Source organism: Lygodium microphyllum, chromosome 16, assembly GCF_053477565.2.
Source record: "Lygodium microphyllum isolate KBCC chromosome 16, Lygodium_microphyllum_v1.1.10, whole genome shotgun sequence".
NCBI lineage: Eukaryota > Viridiplantae > Streptophyta > Polypodiopsida > Schizaeales > Lygodiaceae > Lygodium > Lygodium microphyllum.
In genome coordinates this window covers 117,244,565-117,269,489 of record NC_141150.1, presented here as the reverse complement: position 1 = coordinate 117,269,489, position 24,925 = coordinate 117,244,565, and the positions used below count along the sequence as shown (strand labels likewise).

Sequence of the window (24,925 nt, the reverse complement as noted above, 5' to 3'; positions counted from 1 at the left end):
CACCAGCAAGATGCCTTGGAGAGAACCTGATGTCATTGTTGAATAATTACCTTTTGGGGCTGATTTAAGGGCCAGGAAAAAAACCAAAAAAATTAGCATAATTTAAGTGGCAATTTCATCTGGCTTAGCACATTATAACTTATGCCACTGTGGTGCTTCAAAGTTGCTGGAATTAGAGGCAATCTAGTGCTTTTTAATCTGAGCAGGGGCCTTTACTAATGGTTTCATTGGTATTTTTTGTTATATTTTTGTTGTCTTACCTATTTGTCAGACTTCTTACACAAAATTCTATAATCAGATTTAGCTTCTTAGTCATTATCTGGCTGATATGCATGGTTTTGTTGCAGTGGAAGTATCTTTGTATTCTCCGAGTCGTCCCCTTTATGACTTGGCAGAATTGTTTCTCTGGCTTATGGCTGTGGGTACAATTTTGTGTGCTTCATATTGGTCTGCTGAGACAACCAAAGTGGACATGAATGAACGCTACAAGGAGTTGGATGAGAAAGTAAAAACTCTTTGTCATACGTTTTTATCTCATCGAGGCAAATTGAGAGAGGCCTTATTTCAGTTTATTCTTTCAGGAGTTCCAAGGCGAGATGAGGCTTGAAAAGGGGAGGGAGGAAGAAGAATCTGTGGATATAAGTATGAGTGCAGCAGCCTTCTTTGTTGTCTTTGCCTCGGCTTTTCTGTTGCTACTGTACTTCTTCCTGTCAGATTTCACAATTTGGATACTGGTGGTGATTTTCTGCATAGCAGGTGTTGAGGTATTATGGTTTTTGTTGATCATGGCCATGCTTCTAGGTTTGGTTTAAATAAGTTTTCTGTACTGTAATTTTTTAGACTGCTTGCAGTTTTTTCCCCTTTTTGAGAAGATAATCAATTATGATCATTTGTTCCTTTTTGTGCAGGGTCTGCAACACTGTGTGGTTTCTTTGTTGTCAAGGTAGGCTTTTTTGAATTAGCTCTTTGTTTCAGGCCTAAACATTGCTGATGCTCCTTAATCAAAGTGATTCTGCAATGTAGGTGCTTCAAGAACCTAGGTCAAAAAATTGTCACAGTTCCATGTCTTGGAGGATTGCCAGTCCTCGCTCTTGTGGTGTCTCCATTTTGCATAGCAATGGCCTTTTGGTGGGCTTTACATCGACATGCCTCTTATGCGTGGACTTTGCAAGACATTCTTGTGCGTAATTTGGAGTAGATTTCAAATCTTCCTCTTCATAAACAATTGTTTGCCTTTAATATATTCTATTTGTTTAACTGAAGTATCAAAGTAGCGGATAGGTAGAATGTTTTTGATATTTTTTGTCCGTATGACCAATACAACTCCATCAATACGTGGCTATCTTTTGTGGTTTTGATCAAGGAACAAATATGGACTTTTCCATTAGCTTAGCCACTGGTCCCTTGGCAAATGGTTGACTAAGATGATTTAATACCCAGGGCAGAGGATAGTACTTTTTAGGAAGTGCTAGTGAACTTGTTCTATAAGATGCAAGAGAATAGTGGTTTTAGGATGCTCTAGTGAACTTGCTGTGTAAGATGCAATGTTTTAGGATCGCCAAAATAAACAGTGAATCAAAAAATACTGTCGTCTCAACATGCTCAGTCAATTTCAAAAGAAAAAAGAGTAATTGCGAACATTGTATTGGTCTGGTAGATGGTTTTTTTCAATATTAGCTCTGAAATAAGGGTGCTGTCTAACAGTCTGATGTGATTTTGAAGAAATGTTGTTGATTTCAAAAGAAAAAGAGAGCAATTGCCACCATTCTATTAGTCCAGTAGATGCTTTATATTGATACTAGCTCTGAAGTAAGGGTGCTGTCTAACACTCTGGTGTGATGTTGAAGAAATGCTCAATGAGGTATAAGCAGCATCTGAAGCAAGGCATCTCTTAAGGTTCCTGCTTTCAGTTATTGCAGATGACAATAAAAAGTCATTTAGACACAATAACCAAAGTGTTCAACTCTTCTTACTAATTCTTCAAAAGCTTGGTCCATGTAAGCAAATATTTTAACAATTAAACTCATCTGGAAGCATAGATGCACACCCGTTTGGGTTAGGTGTCAACATTTATGGTACTGTAGGGCAATGACAAGTTACAACTGTACTTCTGATGGTGTACTTATAGGTTCCTAGTAGGATCATTTTGTAGGTGCCTTAGGCATCCAGGAGGTACGTAGGCACTATAGGGACGCATGATGATAAGTTCCAACTGTACTTCTGATGGTGTGCAATAGGTTCCTCGTAGGATCATTTTGTATGTCCTTTGGCATCCATGAAGCATGTAGAGCATGATTCTTGGTTCGCTGAGCAAATAGGTGCTTAACCCCCTAGAGGATGGCATTTATGATTGTAAAGAAAAGTCAAACTGATTAGGTGCAATAGCACCTAGGTTTAGAACCTAGGCTATTTAAAGCTCTTTTTGTCCTTATGCATGGTGTGTAATAGTTTGTGCGCACAGTGTGTTACACCCTCGGAGATTGACCTGAGGCTGTGACCAGTGTTGAGGGCACGGAGTCAATTTATGACCCAAGGTTATAACCAATGCTGCAGGTGCACATTCTGGATATATTTAAGGATGTTACACTACCCGTGAGCCCTTTTTTGTGTTTCTGAGCAGTTTTAGAGTTCTGTTGTGTGCATTCAGCTGTGCCTGTGCCGCAATGACACTGACATTTGCAACTCTCAGTTGCATTTTTAAACCTGTTGTCTAGTCCGGGCCTTACCTTTCCCCTAGTTCTGTCCCTTCAAACAAACTAGATCACCTATATCAGCTCAACCACTTTCCCATACTGAAGGATGGATGGAGTAGTTGTGTTTTACTGGTTTGTGCCCATGCAGGTCTGGGCTGGTGCATTTGCTTACCAACAAGGTCTCTATAGTTTTGCCTAAGCCTGGTTCCAGGCAGCCGAGCTGCATGTTAGGCTAACAAGCTTTTGATCAATTCAGTGCTACACCTCCAGTTCAGAATTTCCTGCCATGTAGCATAATTTATCCAGTCAGTATTTTGTCAGCATTCTGTGCATTGCATTTGCCTGCAGTTAAGAGTCAGGGTAGCACTCAGTCGATTGCTTCCTTTTAGACAGCCATGTAGAGTTCTTCGTGGATGTGGGTTTGCATATGCCTGCAGCACTGAGTCAGTTGCTTTTTTTAGACAGCCAGTTAGAGTGGTTCATGGATGTGTTTTGCACTTGCCCCCAGAATTCTGGTGACTGAGCATTCTGGTCATGGTTGCTTGTTTCTGGAGTCTTTGCTGAGGTTGAATTTCAGCTACTTTTCCAAAATCTAAGCAAATGGTTAAGAGTCTCTCTCTCTCTCTCTCTCTCTCTCTCTCTCTCTCTCTCTCCCATAGTCAAATTTTCTTCTACAGTTAAGGTGGCCTTAGTTACATGTTTCTAGTGTAGTACCATAGGTTATATTAGAATTTCTGGAGGTTGGTAAGCTTCATTTGAAGACGGTCTCAGAGCTGATGCAGACGACGACGACGACGAGCGGCGGCGGCGGTGGCGGCGGCGGCGGCGGCGGCGGCGGCGGCGGCGGCGGCGGCGGCGGCGGCGATAGCAAATTTCTTATCACACTGGTATCCTTCAGAATGCAATTGGCTGAGAAGAAAACCTATTCGTGATGGCCAGACTTTTGAAGATGGGCTCGTGTACAATCACTTTCATGCTGATCAAGGAGGAATTTTTAGCTTTTGAGTGATGAATGCCAAGGTGGGTTGTGATAGAGGTCTAGCTGCATCACACCCAAACTTGGTGACATTGTCTAGTATGAACCTCTCAGTTTCTGGAGAAATAATTGTCTGTAAAATAGGTGTTGGTGAAGATGCATGGTGCAATGCTGTCTAGCTAAGGAACATGGATGACCCTTGAACGTGAGGATAGTGGAACTTCCTGGCCTTGTCTGTTGTAATTGCTTGAGATATGGATATTCTTAGTGTAGCATTTGAAAAATTGGTCTTCCATAATGTAAATCACCTATGTTTGAAATTCTTTTTGGTAAGATATCTCTTCAAGTGTTACTTATAGTTTCGAATTCTAAGTTGATACCTAGTGGTTGTCAAAGCCACTCTTTGCAATTAACAGATCAAAATTAGGTGGAATTAACTCGATCCAGTTAGCATTTAGTTATCAGAGTAAGCAGTTGGTCTAAGAGTGCTGCCTTCCTAAAGCCAAAAGACCTTATGACAAGTATTTGTAAGCTAATGGATGCATTGTGCGTACTTCTCTTTTGTGATATGTTGAATATTCATGCAATATGAGCAAGTTCTCTTACCATCGCTTCTATGATATCTATTATTATCTCATATTTTTAATGAGATTGTTGCCTTTGCTGCAGGGCATATCATTCATGGTTACGGTACTCCAAATGATTCGTTTACCAGAAATAAAGGTATAGTACCAGCAGAGGATACATCCACTCTTGTCAGTCCTGATGCGCTGAATGACTGATATTTTCTAGTTTTGTTGTGGAGTAGGTGGCGACAGTCCTCCTGAGTTGCGCATTCTTTTACGACATATTTTGGGTTTTTATATCACCTCTTATCTTCCATGAGAGTGTCATGGTTGTGGTAAGTTCTGATAAATAGATCGTTCCCTCTGCTAAAGATCTGTGAGCTAGGCATTCCATCCCCCTCCCCACACATAACAACAAAACCACCCGCCCCCCCAAAACACCCCCCCCCCCCCCCCCCCCCCCAAAAAAAAAAAAAAAGGAAAAAGAAAAAATCCCAACACCTTTGAGATTCGAACAGGTGGCTAGAGGCGATAAGAGTGGAGAAGGCATACCCATGCTTTTGAAAATTCCTCGGTTTTCAGACCCATGGGGTGGTGAAAGTATGATTGGCTTTGGAGATATCATTTTACCAGGCTTGCTCATCTCTTACTGCCTGAGGTGAGGTTTTCACAGGATATGATGTATGAATAAGCTTTGTAATGCAAAATTTAGAACCTATCCATTCAAAATTTGAAGCTAAAAACACAGCTAACTTGTTTCGAATGTCATTGCAGATATGATTATATGCAAAAGAAGAGTTTGACGACAGGATATTTTCTTTACTCCTTCGTAGGCTATGGTGTTGGTAAGTGGCACTGGCTTAAATATCATGCGCAATTCAGGTTATGAAAGAATGTGCCAGGAGTTTGTGCAACCAGAGGGGTGGATGAGACAGGTGAAACAATGAGAGCATAAGTAGACGTAAAAGATTCTGGTAGTGAGAGAGATGGTGACGGCAGAGTGTGGTAATGAGCCTAGACAGAATAGATGTCTAGAACCTCTTAGGAAACTGTATTTTAGACAACCTATCTGTTTTGGAGTTACAAACTTATGCAGATCAGTGTTATTCACCAACTCCAGCCTTATTAAACTGAGGGTAGACTTCTTTCAGCTCAAGCAACAGCTTTCTTGTTTTTTGAAACCAGCTTTCATTATCTGAAAGGGTGGTAAATGACCTGATTTTACACTAGTTACATCAAGCAATAAATGCACATAAATTGAAAGATAAATGTTACCGAGTAATCTTGGGTAATAGACTCCAGATTTGCCCTAAAAACTGGTGCCCTTGTGCTATTTCTTGAACTTGTATTGAAATTGGAAGAAGTACACTGAGTTTGCTCCAATCTCCTTTGAAACCCAATGTCTCTTGTTGTCATAAATGACCAACAAGCCTTCAAACCAATTTTCCCCTTGATTTGATGGGAGAATGGCTTTCAATAATTTCTTGAATGGTCTAATCTAGCCCCAAATTCATTGGGTTGGGTTGACCTCTTAGATTATTTGAAAATGCCCAATTTTCAGCAGTTGATTTCAAGTGCTAGACCTTCAATTCTTGTGCATGGGACTTGAGGTGGTGGTAAACCCTAAATTTTGCTGTAAATTAGAATTTACAACAACAAAGGCACAATTGCTCTTCACTAGGCTTGAGAATGGTTGAGAATTCTTGAAAATTGTTGGGAATTGGCTGAAGAAATGTTTGTAGGTGTGAGAGAGAGATGATGAGAGAGTTTGTGGGTTGGCTGATGTCTTTTGCTAGTTGGAAATCCTCTAGCATGGCCTTGGATAGTCTTCTGCTACCTGGAAATCCTCTAGAATGGCTAATGGCAATAGGCAACTTGCTCTCCTCCTTTGCTGCACAATGCAAAATGGGTCCTCCAGTCCCCAACCAACCTCTTCATACTTGCATGGTAAAATTTGTTGGGAATAAAGGGTCACCATCGTGCCTTTTACGTTGTTTGGGTGTGCACGCACCCTTACACATATAATATATATATATTATCAAAAACCTAAAGTGGTACTTTTGAGATTGTACCCACATCGAGTCTTGTGCTCTCTCTTTCTCTCTCACTGTGCAAACCACAGCATCGCGTGTCTCGATTCTCATGCACTCTACTGACAAAATTTTACCAAGTGGTGTAAAGATATGCTAGGGTTTGTGTTGAGAAAATACATAATATATGAACATGACTAAAATACAATAACTTAAACAACAATGCAAAAACACAAAAACACAAATATAAATAGAGAAAGAAGAGAACTCTGAAGTGAATGAAACAATGCTGTAAATGGAGAGTGTACACAATGCTCAAAGGAAGAGCAATGGAGTAGTTGGAGTGTGACATCCACCGGAGGTGGATTTGGAGCACTATAACCACTAATCAAAGCTGGAATAGTGCTGAATGTGGAAGGGCAGCAGGCTGATCACTCAAAACGCAGCAGTTTGGAGGCTGAATTTGGCAAATCCAATAGTGTACTACCAAGTGGAGGTTGGAAACCTAATCACCAAGGTTGTAAATAGTAGGCGATGGCGGATGGAAGGTGTGTTGATGCCAGGCAGCTTGTAGAGTAGCAAAAATGCACGGTGAAGTGAAAAAGAAGTAACGCCAGTTGCTGCTGACAATGATGAGCTAGCAGTAAATGCAATAGTTTGGTATGTCTTGACAGCAAGGTGACACTTGAAAAGCAAGCACTAGGAGGTAGAACAATCGTAGTTGTAGTTGGTGATGACTGGATAGCAGATAGTTGAGGGCTGAAGGCTAGAAATATGCTGCCAACAGTAACGGAGTGTGTGTGGATTCATGTAACTTGCAAACCAGGATGGGTTAAATGGTGGGAAGCTTGTCTATTTATAGATGCAGAAGGATATTTCCAAATTAGGGTTTTGCTTATGGGACAAAGAAACTCTTTAGGAAGGTGTTTTTAAAAAAATGAAAGTTGGTAACGTATGAGTTTTGGGGCTCTTTAAAAGAGCTAATGAGTTTGTAAGGCCTTTTTAGCTCAAGCATGGCAATTGTGAAATGTGTTTTATTGGCATTGAAACATGAAACACTTGAAAAACCTATAACATTTCATTGAAATGCAAAATGCCTCGAGTGAAATGGTTGATTGAAGCAAGATTTTTAAATGTAAAATGATTGTTTTTCTTAATTTTTGGAGAGTTTTTAAACAGTTTGCATATATGATAGAGATTATTTGTTGATATGAAAGGATTCACATGGTATAAATGTGTAAGTTGCAACTTGTTGTTTGTAAAGAAAAACTATTTGATATACATTATTTAATAGTATTACTTAGTGTTTTGATTGGGTCTTGCCCAAAGATAAAATGTTTTGGGGTGAAACACAATGTCTCAAGAGTGAAACATTTTGTGGTTACCTTGAGCTCAATGCCCCCTCTTGAGCTCAAGTCCATTTTTACCCAAGGCATTTTACCCCAAAGCAGCCAAGGTATCAAACAAAGTGTGCACATCGGCTGCCCAATGGCCTACCAAGACTATAGAGACAATGGTTATCTTATGAAGGGAGTCCAAGTGATTACCCCAAAGGGACCAAGGCATCAAACAAAGGGTACTTGTCGGTCGTCCAATGGCCTACTAGCACCTACAAAGGGGATGAAACCACATTGAACTTTTTTTTTTGGGCGAGTTTTAAATAAGATTTTTATGCTATTAAGTAATTGTACCCTAGGAGAAACATAAAAAGGGATGGTTAGATCCACCACATTACAAATAAGCTATCCCAACTATTTGTGGTTATTGATGACAAAGCACAAGTGTGAAGAGGTATGGGGTTGTGGTGGTAGATGTTAAAAGAACTATCGATGGAAATAGCTCAGGATCTGCTCAGGGGTGCTCTACACAATGAGATGCATAGAGTAATACTGCTTAATTGACTCGCACATCATGTGCACATTTGATAAATGCCCAAGCCAAATGCTAAGCAAAGCATTCAAAATTTATGTTTGCGTGACATTCTCTCTTGTATTAGTTTTTTGATCCTAGTCCTATGGAGCTTGTCTAATGTCCTTATGCACAATTTCTTAAATTGGTCCAATGCCTAGAGCAAACAATCAGCCATGTAAATTTTGAATCACAAGGGGAAGAAGACTTGAAGGGCATGCTCTTCATTAGAATCTAGAGGGGTCATCTTTTGGCCAATAATTTGGTAAACATGTGATGGCTAGCTATTTCTCTAATCGACCCAAAGGCACAACAAGAGACTAATGATGCTTGGCTTACCGCTAGATGCCTCACTGCATTGGCACGCCACCACCTTGCTACTATGTAGCTGATGAACTTGCGAGTGAGCACACTTGCAAACATGTGAGGACTTTCTTATGCAAACAAGGTGCTCCCCCGATGATTGCTGGTACAACTTCTATATTGATGGTTCAATGCAAATAAGATGCATATGGCCATATTTGATTCCTCGACCAGCTGAGCTTGGTGAATTTGGTCTCCTGGCATGTTATACTTTTTGGTTGCCGCCTTGCAACTGATCACTTGCAGTTTTGGCTAGGATGCCCCTTTTGGTGAATATCTTGCTACATTATACTTTTCGGTTGCAGGCATACATTTGAATGACGTTCCTTTATGCGTGGGTGCCCTAATATTGATATTTTTGATGCTTCTATGAGGAAATGAACTCTAAGGAACTCAAGATATAGCACTATGAGTGAGAACCAACAAAAGAATGCTCGGAGAGTAGAAGGAAATGACAATAAACTAAAGAAGGAATGAATGGTACAAGGGATATGATACTCGAGGAGTAGAAGAAACCAATGGCAATATAGCTGGAGCTGAAGCAAAGGTTTGAAGCAGGGATGGAAGAAGCCATGCAAGCCTTCTTGACTTGAGGTCTAGGGCTGTGGGTTGCTGAAGAAGAAGCTGATGATGCCATGAATCAGTAGGATGACTGTGTCTTACTAGATGGATCCTGGATGGGGAGCAACCAGCCTGTAGTAGTGTCAGAAATTAGAATATAGCAAGAATACCACTAGTGTAGCTGTTCTAGACAGCAAAGTGCAACTGTTTGGAGCAGTGTCAGGGCTGCAGCAGGCTGTGATTTGATGCTTGGAACTTTTGGCAGCAGTGAAGATGTTGGGGCAGTAGGCATGACAATTGTGGAAGGTCGCTAGGATAGTGAAACCAGTCTATGACTCACATAAAGCGGTAGTTCCTTCAATTAATACTTGGTCTTTTCTCTCTCTCTCTCACACGCACACACACACACACACACACAAACAAAGATCTCACTCCCTCGCTCAACACCAGATTGACCTCGAAGACCGGATCCGCTCTCGGTATTTCTTTATCAATTAAAAGATGGAAAGTTACAAAAATGAAATGCTCCAAAATACATAACCTGTGAACAATTGGTTTTCGTCTTTTCTGAGTAAATCCTGGCTGCATAAGGACAGTATAGCATGACCAGAACAACATCCCTATTAGGAAAGCATTTTCTGTGACCATAACTCAATAATTCATGTGCAGAATTGGAGTCTGTAGAGCTCTGTATTCACTGTTCTTACTGTCCAACATATCCATAACATCTCTTTTAGCAAAGCATTTTCTATGACCATAACTCAATGATTCATGTGCAGAATTGCAGTTTGTAGAAATCTGTATTTACTATTCTTACTGCCCAACATATTCAGAACGGTTCATGTGCAGAATTGCAGTTTGCGGAACTCTGTACTTCCTGTTCTTAGTACCCAGCATATCTAGAATAACATCCCTTTTAGGAAAGCATTTTCTGTGACCATAACTCAATGATTTATGTGCAGAATTGCAGTCTCCAGAACTTTGTATTTACTATTCTTACTGCCCAGCATATCTAGAACAACATCTCTTTTACCCTGGCATCATTCCAATAGTAAAACAGTCCCACAAATAGCTCTAAAATAGAGTTGAAAAACCCTGTTCATGTGTGGCGTGGTCATCACTTTCTTTAGTTTTTGCATTGGAGAAGCCAACAGCTACTCCTGAACCTGGACAATGAGGCTCTTGCCGAGCAAAAGTGCAAAGAAAACACGGAAGTGTACCTTCAATGGAATCAGCCCATCATGCGGAGCATTTTCTCTGAGAATAGAGAGAGAATTGACCATAGGGAGCAAGCTCTATCTCCGTACAGGAGTCAGAGACCAATAAGTACTCTCCATAGCTGATGTACTTGCAGCAATCTGCCCTCAGCTCCTTCAAACTTCATTCTCAGATTTGCCCCTCATGTCTATTACGTTTTTTTAAAATGCTCTCTCTCTCTCTTTCTCTCTCTCTCTCTCTCTCTCTCTTTTGGGAATTTGTGCCACATGGCATACATGTAACAAATTTTCCGTTTAAACCTTCTGGTCTAAAATTCTCCATGATTGGTGTAAAATTTGACATTGGCATATACTAGAGAATTAATCCTCATGCAAAAACGAAGATAATGGCGCGAACAGATTCTGTTGTCCAAAAATAGTAACTCCCTAAATTTTAGGGATGGTGACCCTTGCATTCCTCAAGTTGTTCTGAGCAACTTTTATCATTGCAACCACATCAAAAAGTGTAATGTGGCTCAGTTACTGTGACTTTTTTTTCGTGAGCATTCTCACATGTGCATCTTCTGTCTTGGCCTGGCTCATTGTCCTGCACCATCTCCAGTGGCTAAGCACATAGTCCCAAACCGCTGACATTCGATTCTTCAATGCCCATTCAATATGGAACCGGTCCTAAGGCTCAGACAAACGATTAGTCCAATTTGTCCCAATGATTGCCTCTTTTGGCCGTGCAAAAATCCCGGCTTAATCCAAGAGAACTTTGGGGGTAAAAAGCAACAACAACTAAAAAAAGAAAAATAAAATATTAATATAAGTAAATAAGGAAAGCAACTGCAAAAAGTATCACCACTTGGACAGACATTAAGGATTATGTAGCAAGAGAATGGTGTTTTGGATTTGGGTAGCTTGTGGCAATGCAGGATTGTTGAAGGTAGATCATGTCGATGGCAATTTGGAAAAAATGGTGGCAATTTGGGCCATACATCAAGGATTATGTAGCAGGAGAATGGTGTTTTGGATTTGGGTAGCTTGTGGCAATGCAGGATTGTTTAAGGTTGATCATGTCGATGGCAATCTGGAAAAAATGGTGGCAATTTGGGCAAAATAATGTTGATGTCAATCTAGGCAAAATGGTGGCACCAATTGGTACGCAAACATCTAGGTGCCCCTTATATCTCTCTCTCTCTCTCTCTCTCTCTCTCTCTCTCTCTCTCTCTCTCTCTACACACCCACACACCCCCACACACACAACTTTCAATGCTATAGTGTCATACAAGGGCATTAGTTTTATGTTTTAGGATTGTGTGAGAGAGAGACTGTGATTTGAGGATTAATTTGAGGTCTAATTTTTGGTAGCTTAACAGCCATGGTTGCAACTAGTTTTGGATTGTCCATCTGCTGTGACATAGCAAGGTAGCATTGATATGCTTGCTCGAAACACACATAGATAGGAACCCAAACCAGATGCCTGTTGCAGTTTGAGCTCCCTTGCCCTTGGTACAGTTACATTTTTTGGCTTCTGGTTGCTTTGGCAGGTGCTTCAATTGGTTAGCCTTGGCTGCATTACCATCATATGGTAGAGGATCTTTGGCGGCTTGATATATGTGTAATTTTTGCTCTTGAATGCCAATAGATGTTTCCTTTTGATGTCTTGCCACAACAAGACTCTCCTTTCTGCATGTGCCATATTAGTGTCAACATGTTAACTTTGGGCAAGGGAGATGATGGGCTAAGCTATTCTATCACATTACATGCATGCATGCGCGCGCGCGTGATCCACACAACATGTGAAGTCTAGGAAGTGAAGTACCATCAGAGAAACCTAGGATCTCAACAACTGCCTACAAATAATGAAGCAACTTCAAGGAAAAGACTCTTTTGGAGAAGACAAAATCCAGACACAAACAATATTAGAAACAAAGGTGTCCACAACCTTAGGGGTCATGAGGCCAAGTCCTAATAATGAGGCTTACACTTGGCTTTGGGAAGTATCTTTTTTTTGAGGTCTTAATGCTTTTTCAAAAGAATGTGTATCATTTTTGGTGAGGCTTCACCCATCCAATAGGCGAGTAGTAGAACTTACACCGAAAGCGGCTTTAAGTGAAACTAAATAGCAATGGGAACATAAGCTTGCAAAGCACAACAAACTACATTGAAATTAGCAAACAAATCACTCACAATAATGTTGCTACAATGCACCCATGTTGCAAAGATGACACCTATTGCCCCCAAATCTTGATGCCTTTGGTGGTATTTATTTTCTTTAAAATGCTGGAGAGCTTCCAAATTGGTTTAGCAAATGTTGATGCTTAGCTGGTTATGATTTTAGGGCAGTATTGGTTGATGACTATAAGCTCAAACATCATTTTAGGCAATCACATTTAGTACATTGACAAATCGTCATGTAAATCCTAAAACATAGGAGCAAACCAGTCCTTATTTTGATCTCAATCCTTAGTGTATGGCCTTTAAAATCAGTCCATATTTTTCCTCTTACTTTGCAATAGTTGCTCTTACTAACAGTGACCTTTCTCATGAAAAAGTGTTTCAATAGCTCTCTATCAAACACCAATGGGCATTACAGATTAGCACAAAGCTCCTTCAATGATTTTGTGTGTTTGTCCCAATTCCAAATCCAGAACACATGCACAACAGAAAACTCTTCTCAAGCTGATGGCTACCCATTAATAGGGGCATTAATTGCAGCATGCAGTCCAAACCATGGTAACCATAAAACACATTTCGCTAGGGTTGAAATGTGAATGTGTTTCACTAATGAAACCTTGTAGTATATAGGGTTTTGCCTACCTGTTTCAATCCAAGGAAATAAACCAATTTTATATCAAAATATTGCCAGTTGAAATCTCTTATTTTGCCATTTGATATGGCATTTCACTTAGGGCCTACACAGGGGTGAAATGTTTCATGTTGAAATGCAATGTTTTGGGGATGAAAGAATTAAGGAGTGAAAGGTTTTGTGGTCACCTTGGTTCAAAATAGCTGATCAACAAAAAGTTGTCAAAAAGAGAAAGATGCGCCACAACCCTAATTTGACCAAAATGAGCAATTTAATGTGAGAGGAGCAAAGCGACATCAAATCAATGCATCCAACAGCCATTGTCATGGTAGTGGGCCAAGGGGGAGTGTTGTCCTTCGGAACAATTATGGATTTTAACAAACCACGGATGCTCCATGCTAGATGATGAGGAGAAGATGCCAAGCAGCTAGATGGCAGCAAGAGATGCCCCATGCAACATTGTGGAGGTTGTTGAGTGTCAACATTATGATTTCTGGTAGCTGAATGATAGCAAGATTGTAGGTGGAACCAGAACATAACATTTAAATGGCAAGGAAAAGCAAAATTGTCATGGAGGGACCTAAGAGGAGAGAAGACTACAGAAAAGAGAGAAAGAAAGTGCAAAGAAGAGAGGAAGATTGGACGAGGAGAGAGACTAGAAATGGAGAGAGAAAGATAGGAAGAGAAGAGAGAGATGGCTGGCAGCCATGAAAGGATAGGTGAGAAGCTTGAGAAGGTGAAAGATCAAGTTGTATTATTCAAAATGGTGCCTATACATGTGTAATGAAGATTCTTTGTGCAGTTTCATTAAGCTTGAAGCAGCAATTGCAGCAGCTGAAATGAAGTTTTGTGCATTCATATATGCAAGATTGGCACTATATCCACCATCTATAGGTGCCTTAGTGGTGGATGCATAAGCAAGACCAGTTGCACGTGCAGCTGGAGTATCAGCACTTTTTGAAGCTCCATCTTCACTTGAATTCCAAGCATTTTCTCCACTACCATTCATTATTCAAGCCTCTATAGCTTTCCTTGATCACAAGAGTCTGCAACATTAGTAAGAAGCTTTTATCTTTCATAATTGCTTTGCAAACCTACTTTCAGATCTTGGACATAATCAGATATCAGTTTTCCATTCTCAGCTTCCCAATCTCTATTTATTTCAAAACGTCAAACTCAGAATGAACAATGCTGCTTTTACAGCCCGTATGACACTATTTACAGCAAGCATTGGCTCTTGGATTATTTTCTGAAGTATTAAGCTTTGGCATTTCATTTGATACTGATGGGAGAAGATGGCAAACACCTTCATTCTTTTGGCTTCTTTTTTCTTGCTTTAGTGCTTCTAGGGTTCACATCTTATTCACGTTTTCTTCAGCAAGTCCCAGCAGCAATTTATGCATTTTATGCTGTCATAACAGACATGAATGCTGGTTAATTCCTCAAGGATTGTGCGAGAAAAGGCATTGGGAAAATGCTTGCTATTAACTCTCAGAAGCATTCTCAAAACTGGGCTCAAGAAATATTCTGTGAGCTTGCACATGGATGCTTGATAACATTGCTGAATGGTGTATCAATGGGAGGGGATGAATTTTGCCTTCCTCATGCCTTGAGAGAGTGGAAGATTATAAGCAGTTTGTTCTTCATCAAAGAGTAAGAGCACAGAAGACCAGGGTCCAGCACACCTGTGTCAAATCAAAAGACCAGGGTGCCTCAAAGAAGACCAGGGTGCAGCAAATTCAGCAATTGTGAAACGACCAAGGCACAGAGTTCTGAAAGTCTCTGCAAAGCACAACAGAAGCTTGCCAGCTATTCTACTAGTTTTAGGCTACAATAGAGAAATCAAGTGCGAGAGACCCTGCCTTTGAGCAAACAACCACTTCATTTCAGATCTGTTTGAGGCTGGAGATACTACAGAATGAACATGGTTAGCATTGCTATTTGTTGGCCTCATGAGCAGCCATGCCCTTGTATGTAGTATGGGCCTATTCGTACTGTACAATCCGTTACGGTATGAATCTGTATGTCTGTGTAAGAAAAACTGCCACTTTTGGGCCACCGCGTCTGGCGTGTTCTGCATCCTAGTCAAAGTCAAATCTGCACGCTCTGCCCGCATTTTTGTTCCCTTCTTTGCCTGCATGGCACACTTGCCAGCCCAATGCCACTTGCAATTGGATGCCATTGCTCATTGGATGCCAATTGCCATTGGATCCCATGCTCTAGTCTTGGATGCTCTTTTCCACACTCTTGAGCCTTATCTTTTCTTCCACTTTGGATCCCTCTCTTGTTTCACTCTTTTCTCTAGCCTATAAAAGATGCTTCTCCCCTCCATCCTTCCACAGCAAATCAGCAAGCATTCTCATTGCTCGAGCTTCTCTCTCTTCACGCAAGCAAGATTCAAGCCTATCCCGATTCCTACGCCCTCTCTCTCTAACTTCCGTCCCCTCTCTCCCTAACCTAAGCTTCTCACTCTTCCTCTCTTTCTTAAGGCCCAAGGCCAAAGCCTCTAACTATCCCTTGGGCCTCTCTCTCTCAAGCCTCTCTCTCACTTATTACTCTCCCTCTCCATCAGCATCATGACTCGTAAGAAGCACGATGCCTTCGATTTGCACGCCATTCATATGGAGAGAGACACAAAGAAGTCCAACTCTCACCATTGGATGTGCAAGTATTGTGGGAAGTGCTACACAAGTGGTGCGATCGGACTTCTCCAACATCTTTCCAAGATAGGGGGGCAAGTTGCTCCATGCAAGGAAATCCCTCAAAACATCGCAAACGAGATTCTTGCCAAGGTGAGAGGGGGATCCATTAGAGGAGGAGTGGCGTATCGGCACCAATACCTGTGCCTACTAATGAGAAAGCATCAAATGTGGGTGTATCTTCAATTGATGTGGCTGAGGCCTCCACCATTAGTAGCGGGGGTGTCGCGTCCGCATCTAGCTTCGCAGAGTGGAGGCTCATGTGGCACTGGAGTGGCAATTCTCTCTCTTAAGCTATTGGTCATGTGCATGGATCGGTTGTCTTTCTTAGAGAAAGGCAATGACTTGTGAACATTGAAATTGCATGCACGATGATTGAGTCTAATCTTACATTCCATGTTCTAAAGTAAGAGCAACGGAAGAAGATGGTAAAAGCCATTGCCAATGTGGGTCCATGTGAGGGATGGACTGGTGTCACATACAACGATATGAGGATGAAAAAGATTGAAGAGAAGGAGAGGATTTGTAGAGCCCTTGATCCTATTTGTGCTGCATGGACTAAATATGGTTGCTCCATTTTCACGGACGAATGGAGTGATCGTAAAAAAAAGGGGGTATCATTAACATATTTGTTTCATGTTCACTTGGCACTTACTTTTTGTGGACTGTAGACACTGGAAAGAGGGGGAGGAAAACGATGGATGCCTTTTATCTATCACCACATTCAGCAGGCTATCATTGAGGTATACATTGTTTTTTAAATTTATTTCTTTCATTATTCATGAATCGTAATTATCTATCTCCCTATTCTCTTTTCCCAAATCTCTCTCTCTCTCTCTCTCTCTCTCTCTCTCTCTCTCTCTCTCGATTCTTGAAAGTTGAATCTTTTGAGGCTGAACTCTTGTCTTTCTCTCTCAGATCTTTAAGTACTATAATTTGTGGTTGTAGGTGGGCCCCTCGAATGTGGTACAAGTTACCGACAATGAATTGAATTGTTGGTGTATGGGCCGTTTGCTTGAGGTCGAGTTTCCCACGATTGTTTGGACTCCATGCACAAGTCATTGTTTAGATTTGCTTATGGAAGACATTGGGAAGCTCAAGTGGGTGAAGAGGTTGGCCCGCAAAGCCACACCAGTTGTCACCTTCTTCATGGTAAAGGTAAAGTTACTTGCTATGTATTGTGAGTATAGCACACTCGAGTTGAAGAAGTCTTCTTCAACTCACTTTGCTTACACGTGGTTATTACTCGAGCACCTTTATGAGGTGTGGTGCGCCCTATGCCAACCTTGCGTTAGACAATGGTGTCCACTCTATGGATGGGATAAGCATGAGACAGAGTAGGCCAAAGCTATGCAGCGCTCGTGTCCTAGTGAGCATTTTTGGCAGAAAGTCCGTGCCATTGTCATTGTCGTGACTCTCTTTTATAGGGTGTTATGTATGAGTGATTACAAGAGTTCCACCATGGACCTTCTCGTTCACTTCTTTAGAGTGGCATCAGTGGAGGCACTTGCTTACATGGTGATCATAGAGACACAATGTGTACATGTTCTAAAGATAGCAGAGAGGAGATGAGCTTGGATGCATAAGCCCATCTATGGTATTGCAACATTGGTACATTTGGCCTACAAGTCATCGATGGTCATGGATGATAGAGAGTTCTGTTCTTCGGACCGGTTTGCTTATTTGACATGCGTGGTCAGTGTGAATGACCACAATGCAATGCTAGAGGAGCTAGGGTGCTAAGCAGAGCAGAGAGGGCATATGACTTTTGCTTCTCTCACTTTTTGGAGAGAGCCACTTACGAAGTCACTTTTTCGATGGCAAAACTAGAGTATCTATTCTCTCATTTACACGAAGATTTGCAATCAGCTTACCACACAATATTAGAGTAGCTAGTCTATTGCCGCATTAACTTATGCATGATGAGGGCTACAATGAGCACATGTAGTCCAAATTAGGTAAACACTTGACTATAAAATTTAAAAGTTTAGACTTTACAATTTAGACTTTAGTATTTACAATCTTATGTGCATTCTTTAGATCACCAAGAATCATCATACCATGTGAAACTGAGACATATAGAGCCAAAACCATCACTTCACATTTGGAAGGAAGGTCCTTTTTCTCATGAAGCTCCAATGAGTTACTCTTATCATGGCTTAAAGTAATGAAGGTTGGTTGAGGTTCAATTAGCTCATTTTTCCCTTGGTTCTCCGCTTCATCATTAAACTCTAGTACAAGTACTAGTTTAGCATCCTTTGCCTTGTAGTTGTATTTGTGATCAACAGATATAGGCTTAGCATACCTACAACATAAGCCTCAAGCCTACATTTCCCGTATCTCATCACTATTGAGGTGTCTAGGTTGAGTACCAACATGCTACCTATAATGATCCTCATACTGCTCAAAATTGAGTGGATGTTGATAGTCACTGCTGCACAAATTTATCAATGATTGTATAAGGTATTCTTGAACTGTCGCCTTAACTATGGTAATAAAATCAAGCAACATTTTTTTGGCTTCTACATAAGCTAGGCTTTTGTTTAAAATAGCATTGTAACTTGTCATAAAGATTTATGAGAGTCTTTGTAATGCATTGCAGTACCAACTAGCAACAATTGAGAAGCACAACTATGGCACTTACCAAAAGAGGTATTAGACTGGCATCATATAAAACCACCGAACTTCTTGTGAAGTCAATGAGAGTACTCTCAATACGCTAGCTGCATTTTCTCAAACAAATATATCATTATCAAGGTATATGAGTTTGAGTAGCAGTGAATAAATTGTCTGATTATGAAAATTGATGTAATTTGTCTCCACATTTGCTTGTGAGGCCTTGAGTGCATTATTGTCTTTGTTGCCTTCAAAGGAGACTGAGAGGGCAGAGAAAATAGAAAGAAGAGAGAGAAAGAAAGTGTAGAGGAGAGAGAAATATTAGACGAGTACTGCTAGGGCACTTACCACAATAACCTTTATACATAAGGACATTGGTCAATCTGAACTTCCAAGTATGGAAGTTATGCTTGTTAAGCTTGTCACTCTAACAATCTAATTAAACCCTTCAATCATTGTGTAATAAAATCCAAAAAAATGCTTTTATCAATAACCTACTACTTCAGGTAAATTGTCACCTATATTGAACTTAATACATAAGAATATCTTGAGCAACACCTACATTGACTAACAATCAACAAATACTATCTACCACACCCAATACCCACAACCTATTTGTGAAATGACAAGGTTTATATAGTTTATGAATCTTACCAGGCATGGAAATCATTGTAGCAAGAGTTCCAGCCCTAGAGGGTTCCTCTAGGATTAGAGCATTAAGAAATGATTTACGGCTTAGGGCATTTGCAATCACATTCTCCTTGCCTGGTCTATACTTGATTTCAAAGTCAAATTTCTGCAAGGTCTCAATCCATTGGTGTTGTGTTATATTGAGGTCTGGTTGAGAGCTTCTTGTGAAGTCGATGAGAGTGCTCTCAGTGCGCTAGCTGCCTTTGCTCTAAGAGATATATCATTATCAAGGTATATGAGTTTGAGTAGACGTGAATAAACTACCTAATCATGAAAATTGGTGTAATTTGTCTCCACATTTACTTGTGAGGCCTTGAGTGAATCAATGTCTTTTTTGTCTCCAAAGGAGACTGAGAGGACAAAGAAAATAGAAAGAAGAGCGAGAAAGAAAGTGCAAAGGAGAGATAAATATTAGACGAGGAGAGGAAAAGATTAGAAGTAGAGAGAATGACAAGAAGAAGAGAGAGAGGTTGTTGGCAGCCATGAAAGTATAGATGAGAAGGTTAAGAAGGTGAAAGGACAAAGTTGCATTATTCAAATGGTGCCTACACAAGTGTCTTTCACACCTTTTATGCTTAGGTCAATGTGACACCAAGTATTATTCAAATATTTCCCTTCATTACAAAAACAGAGCATTGTACAAAACACATCAATATATAACCTTGCGACAACAGCTGAATGAAAATAATGGCGAGAAAAGGAAAAATGCACTTGTACATGTTGTGGCAATAATAGTTAAAGCCTAACAATGGTTGGAAGATGGTGAAGGATAGTAGAGGGGCAGCAATTGATGAGAGATGATAATGATGATGATGGTAATAATGATAATGGTAGTAGAGAGAGGTTGGAGAGCTCGCATTGAATTGAGATGGACACAGATGAAAGCGGCAATGACAACGATTTCCTTTACATAGTTTTCTGAGCGAGTTGTTTATCAAAGTTCTAGGACCTTGTTTTTTGATGGAATAACTCTTTTTGGGACTTTTGAGATTTCTAGGTTGCTTAACTTTCTCCTCTCATATTTGAAAAGGGTGAAGGGAATGAAAAGTGGGTTCTTAGTATGACCCTTAATGGTCTTATCCCAAAGAGATCGAGGTATTAAACCATGAGTGCCAGAATGTGTTTGCCACAACCCAATGGCTTACCATGATCACAAGGGCAGTGGATATCTCTTTTTGAGTGGCCCAAAGAGTTCCCTTCTTGTGAAATTAAGACATCCAAGGTGCCACAAAGGTTTGGCAAAGGACCTACATGATTACAAAAGTGGTGGGACACTCCTATGTGACTTGGATGTTTGTTTTTATTTTTTCAATTTTGATTTTCCTTGTAATGTTTGACCAAGCTCATTAGACTTTGAGGAGTACTTGGCTATATTTTGCTTTTGGAGGATCCTCCATTGTCGTATTGGTATTGATCTAGTTCTCCACGCTATCGGTTCTTGCACATGGAAGGAGAAACATAGAGAGACCATGGTTTATATAAACCAAAAGCATAATATAGACTTGTCATCCGGTTTGGTGGAATGAAGATGCTGGATTGCTAGTCATTGCCTCCATGCCAATGATATGTTCCCCCCAATTGAGAGGTGGCCATTGTTAGCTACAGTTTGCCACAATTGAGATGCCTTCTTCTTTTGAAGGAGGAATATGGAGAGGAGAGGGGGGATGTGGATTCCTTGGGTGGGAGAGTAGGAGCTGTAAAAAAATGCTCGGCTACAGAATACAAATATAATTGTATGAAAAATGCACAGATTGGCGAAGAAGCACAGTCATGGTTAGGATAACATAGAGACAATGAACACAAAAGTTGAAAGAATTTGAATAATGAATAAACACAATGCTCAATGCCGCACACTATGCAGGGTAAAAACTGAAACTTGAACTTCGGTGTCTTAGGGACCATGGCAAAGAGTATGAATTGAAGAGTGTGTTGTACTCTAATGGATCTTGAAACACAATAGATAGTCTCCATAGATGTCAAATAGCAGCAAGTATGAACTGAAGAGTGTGTTGTACTCTAATGGATCCTGAAACACAATAGACAGTCTCCATAGATGTCAAATAGCAGCAAACACAGCTTAGAAAGGTTGTGCCTGAAGAAGCTAGGTAGTGTAGAAGACTGCAAATGCAGCAATGGCTGATGATGTGGCAGGCAGTTGGTGATGCTGATCAGAAAAATGCAGCAGTGGCTGATGACGTGACACAGATTTCTTTAAATGGAAGTTTAGTAATTTAATTAATTAAGTGTGTTCTGGGGCTGTTTTAATGGCTAATTTAGTATATAATGCATTTTTAGCTAGTCATTCAAAGGACACAGATAATGATACATTGTACAAAAAATAATTATTTGTAAAGTAATAAATGAATCAAAATCATGTTACACTGAAGAGAAGCCGCTCCTTGTCAAAGTGGAAGAGAAAGCTAGAGAGAATTACACCCTTCCCATTAATTGGAAGTAGTAGGGAAGGATGCATCCACACTGATCTTGGGTAGAGGATATTGAAGAATGGGATGGCTGACAGGTTTTTTCAAGATATATGCAAAATTGCCTAATTAAGGCACAAAGTCTAAGCATATGGTGCCTAGCTCACCTTGCTCTTTGGTGAAGCGGCAGTGTACACCAATGTATCATGTTTGTGCACTAAGGATAGAGTTATCAGCTAGTGCAATAGCATTGTGGTTGTGGTTGGTTGTGGTAGTAGAGGATAGTTGGTGAAGCACATGGAAAGTGGAGTGCTGCTAGCAAACTCCTCAGGTAGACAGCCTCTGTAGTACTCTCAAAGAGAGCTAAATATTTTGCCTCGTCCATAGAAGTAGACATCATCTCTTGTTTACAGCTTGATTAAGAAATAGGAGATATGCCCAAAGAGAAGATGTAGCCACTCTAAGAACTTTTGTTGGTAGGATCTTTTGCCCAATTTGAATTGGTGTATCCTTGCAAAAACAAACCATGAACAAAGTCAATAAATATGAACAAGTGCATTGAACATATCTTAACACACGCAATGTGCCTATCTTAGTTGCATTGAAAGATTGACTCAAGAAACTTGAGTATGCAAGATTTGGCCTAGTATAAGTTAGCCAGAGTAATTTTCCTATAGTTGACCTAAAAGTATGCTCATTGAAGGGTTGATCTAGAGAATCCTTAGAAAGCTTGGCAGTGGGATCAAGAGGCATGGCCATAGGCCATGTCTCATCAGTGCAATGCTGCTCAACTAATTGAAGGGCATACTTTTCCTGTAGGACAAAAATACCAGCCTTGGATCAAACTACCTTCAATCCCAAGAAATAGGACAATCGCCCAAGGTCAATCATCTTAAATGTGGAATAAAGTTGGGCCTTTGTATCTTTTATGGCTGCAACTTTGAAGTTGTAATAAATAAATCATCAACATATAGGACATAGCTGACCCCCTTTTAAGGTGGATTTTACATGTTGATTCAGGTCATAAAGGGTAGCTAGGTAACCATGAGTTTGAAGGAGCTCATCCATCGCATGGAATCGAGAGCATGGTGCTTGTTGTAGCCCATAAAGAGCTTTTTGCAAATGAAAGGCCTTATTTTTATGGTTGGCAAAAGGAAATTTGAGAGGTTGCTCCATGTAGACATACTCCTCCAAGTAATTGTTTAGGACTTTTGACATCATCTGATGGAGCGGCCAATTGTGATGAGAGGCTAGTGAACCCATAGATGGAATGATATCAACCGTGTGGTGGGTGCAAAGCTTTTCTCATGATCTATGCGATGTTTTTGCCAGGAACCTTGCACAACAAGGTGAGGCTCGTATTATTGGTTCAATGTTGCATGAGCTTTCAATTTAGTTGTAAAAGTTTACTTGGTCTCAATGACTTTCTTGTGACTTGTACGATCCATCAAAGTCCAAGTTTCATTTTGGTCAATGCTCTCGAGCTCATTTTCCATGGCCTCTCACCATTGGAGATCCTTTAGAGCCTCTTACCAACTCTCTCGCTTAAAATGTGCTATATAATTTGTTGTAAAGATAGATGCAAATGAGACACTAGGTGCAAGTTGGAACAATGTTCTAGGGCTCTCTAGAGTAGAACCTTGTGGAAGGATTTCCGAATCCCACATGGTCTATTGGTATTGGTGATGTAATGGGTCTCATGGAGGGAGCTTGGGTGTCGAAGATGCTGCAAGTGGGTAGTTAACTTAGCTAAGACAAGACTATCTTTGATATAGTAGACGGAGGAAATGGCTTAAACCGGTGCAGTGGGCTGCACAATACCCCTCTCATAAAAAAAAAGACATCTCTTCAAATAATCACTTTGTCTATTGGACGATTGAGCAAGGATAGGCTTTTGCCTTGGAGAAATATATCCAACAAAAATCTAGAGATCAGCTTGGGTAGTGAGCTCACCTATCTTATCGTCAAGAGAGTGTAAGCAAGACATCTAAAGACTTTGAAGTGGGAAATCATAGACCGAGTGTCAAAAAATGCTTCAAAGGGGGTCTTTTGTAGGACCATTGCAATTAGGCATTGATTGAGGACGTAATTGACATGTTAACAGCCTTGACTCAAAGGTGCTCAAGGAGCTCTATTGTGAATAGCACAGAGTGTGCCATGTTTGAGTTGGATTTCTATGCTTTGGGACTCTATTCTGAGAGGGGGAGTTGGTAGAGGCGAGTTGGCGAGAAATGCAATGCTCCTATAAAAACTCATTAAACTCATGGGAGATAAACTCACCACCACTACGACTCCTCTTACAACCTACATGATTACTCGTTTGGTTATGTAGCAGTAGAAGCACTCATGATGAGAAGCAGGTGAATGCGTCAGATTTATGCTTTAGAAATTACATCCACATGTATCGTGAAAAATAATCCACTATCAAAAAGAAGTATAGTGTGCCATTAAGGGTAGTAGTGGATGTCGGCCCACAAAGATTAACATGAATCAGTCTTAGGAACTTCTTAGCTTTGTGTGTGGTTTGCTGAGGGAACGGGGTGTAGTGCTGCTTTTGTAGTTGACAAGCCTCAGAGACATCTTTGGATAGTTTCAGGTGGGGAAGGCCCTCAATCATTCGTTGGCGGGACAACTCATAAAGAGAACCATACCCAAGATGTGTGACACAATAATGTCAAAGATGTTCATTGTTTGTAGGCCCCCATGTGGTGTGGGTGTGAGAACTCATAAAGAGAATCATACTCGAGATGTGCAAAGTGATAATGCCAAAGATGCTCATTGTTTGTAGGCTCTGGTGTGGTGGCTAAAGCCTGGAAGTGGTGAAACTATGGGCCTTGGGTTGTCAGCTGGGAAAAAAACTGAGCCATCATATAGAGACCAGTAGGCTGTCCCTCGCTGCGAGCAATCACTAAACGAGTCTATAAGTCTATGACCTCGACTGTGGTCGCAGTAAAGAAAACTGCTCACCCCAATCGGCAAAGTTGGTGAATGGATAAAAGGTTCACCCCAAGCTACGGGACATAATACACATTGTCCAGTGAAGTGAGATTCGGTCAATATCTTTTTGGTAGTCTCTGCTGGTGTGCTTGTGCTCTTAAGGTAGCCAGCTGTTATACCTAATAATTGATTTCTACATCAGATTGAAATCTGGATGCTGCTAAGAACCCTATGCTATTGAAACCAGCTCTTTTACTGGGCTATTGTGTCTTATATTTATTGAATTGCCCTCTAACGTTAGTTGAACAGAGGATAATGTATTTGTTTAGGTACTCACAAACATGGCCCTCTCTGATTGTTTGTGTTAGTCCAATTTATTGATGGTTTGTTGTTTATAATCTGTCCTGAGCTTGCCCTTTTCTTGCATTAATAATTTTCTGCTGTATGGGTGC

At 40.6% G+C, this 24,925-nt stretch overlaps 2 protein-coding genes across 2 annotated transcripts in view; both read left to right on the top strand.

The window, feature by feature from the left end:
* The window catches only part of LOC148023285 (signal peptide peptidase-like 2), a 68,463-nt gene that overhangs the window by 42,901 nt on the left and 637 nt on the right, over nucleotides 1-24,925 (top strand). Inside the window, exons 5-12 of the mRNA XM_087696323.1 lie at nucleotides 348-505; nucleotides 582-764; nucleotides 909-943; nucleotides 1,024-1,180; nucleotides 4,339-4,392; nucleotides 4,478-4,570; nucleotides 4,754-4,893; nucleotides 5,010-5,080. Coding sequence (XP_087552449.1) covers nucleotides 348-505; nucleotides 582-764; nucleotides 909-943; nucleotides 1,024-1,180; nucleotides 4,339-4,392; nucleotides 4,478-4,570; nucleotides 4,754-4,893; nucleotides 5,010-5,080 — 891 coding nt within the window. The remainder of the gene's footprint in view (nucleotides 1-347; nucleotides 506-581; nucleotides 765-908; nucleotides 944-1,023; nucleotides 1,181-4,338; nucleotides 4,393-4,477; nucleotides 4,571-4,753; nucleotides 4,894-5,009; nucleotides 5,081-24,925) is intronic.
* Nucleotides 5,087-24,925, top strand: LOC148023286 (uncharacterized). Its single transcript, XM_087696325.1, has 3 exons — nucleotides 5,087-16,550; nucleotides 16,756-16,965; nucleotides 18,410-24,925. The coding sequence occupies exons 1-3, from the start codon at nucleotides 16,509-16,511 to the stop codon at nucleotides 18,464-18,466; spliced, it is 309 nt and encodes a 102-aa protein (XP_087552451.1). The 5' UTR covers nucleotides 5,087-16,508; the 3' UTR covers nucleotides 18,467-24,925.

Excerpts from the sequence above, each read along its gene's own strand:
- LOC148023286 (XM_087696325.1), top strand. The coding sequence starts at position 16,509 with ATGCCTTTTATCTATCACCACATTCAGCAGGCTATCATTGAG. Across the intron at positions 16,551-16,755 it reads TTCAGCAGGCTATCATTGAG|GTGGGCCCCTCGAATGTGGT; the intron begins GTATACATTGTT and ends TTGTGGTTGTAG. Across the intron at positions 16,966-18,409 it reads TCACCTTCTTCATGGTAAAG|TACCAACTAGCAACAATTGA; the intron begins GTAAAGTTACTT and ends AATGCATTGCAG.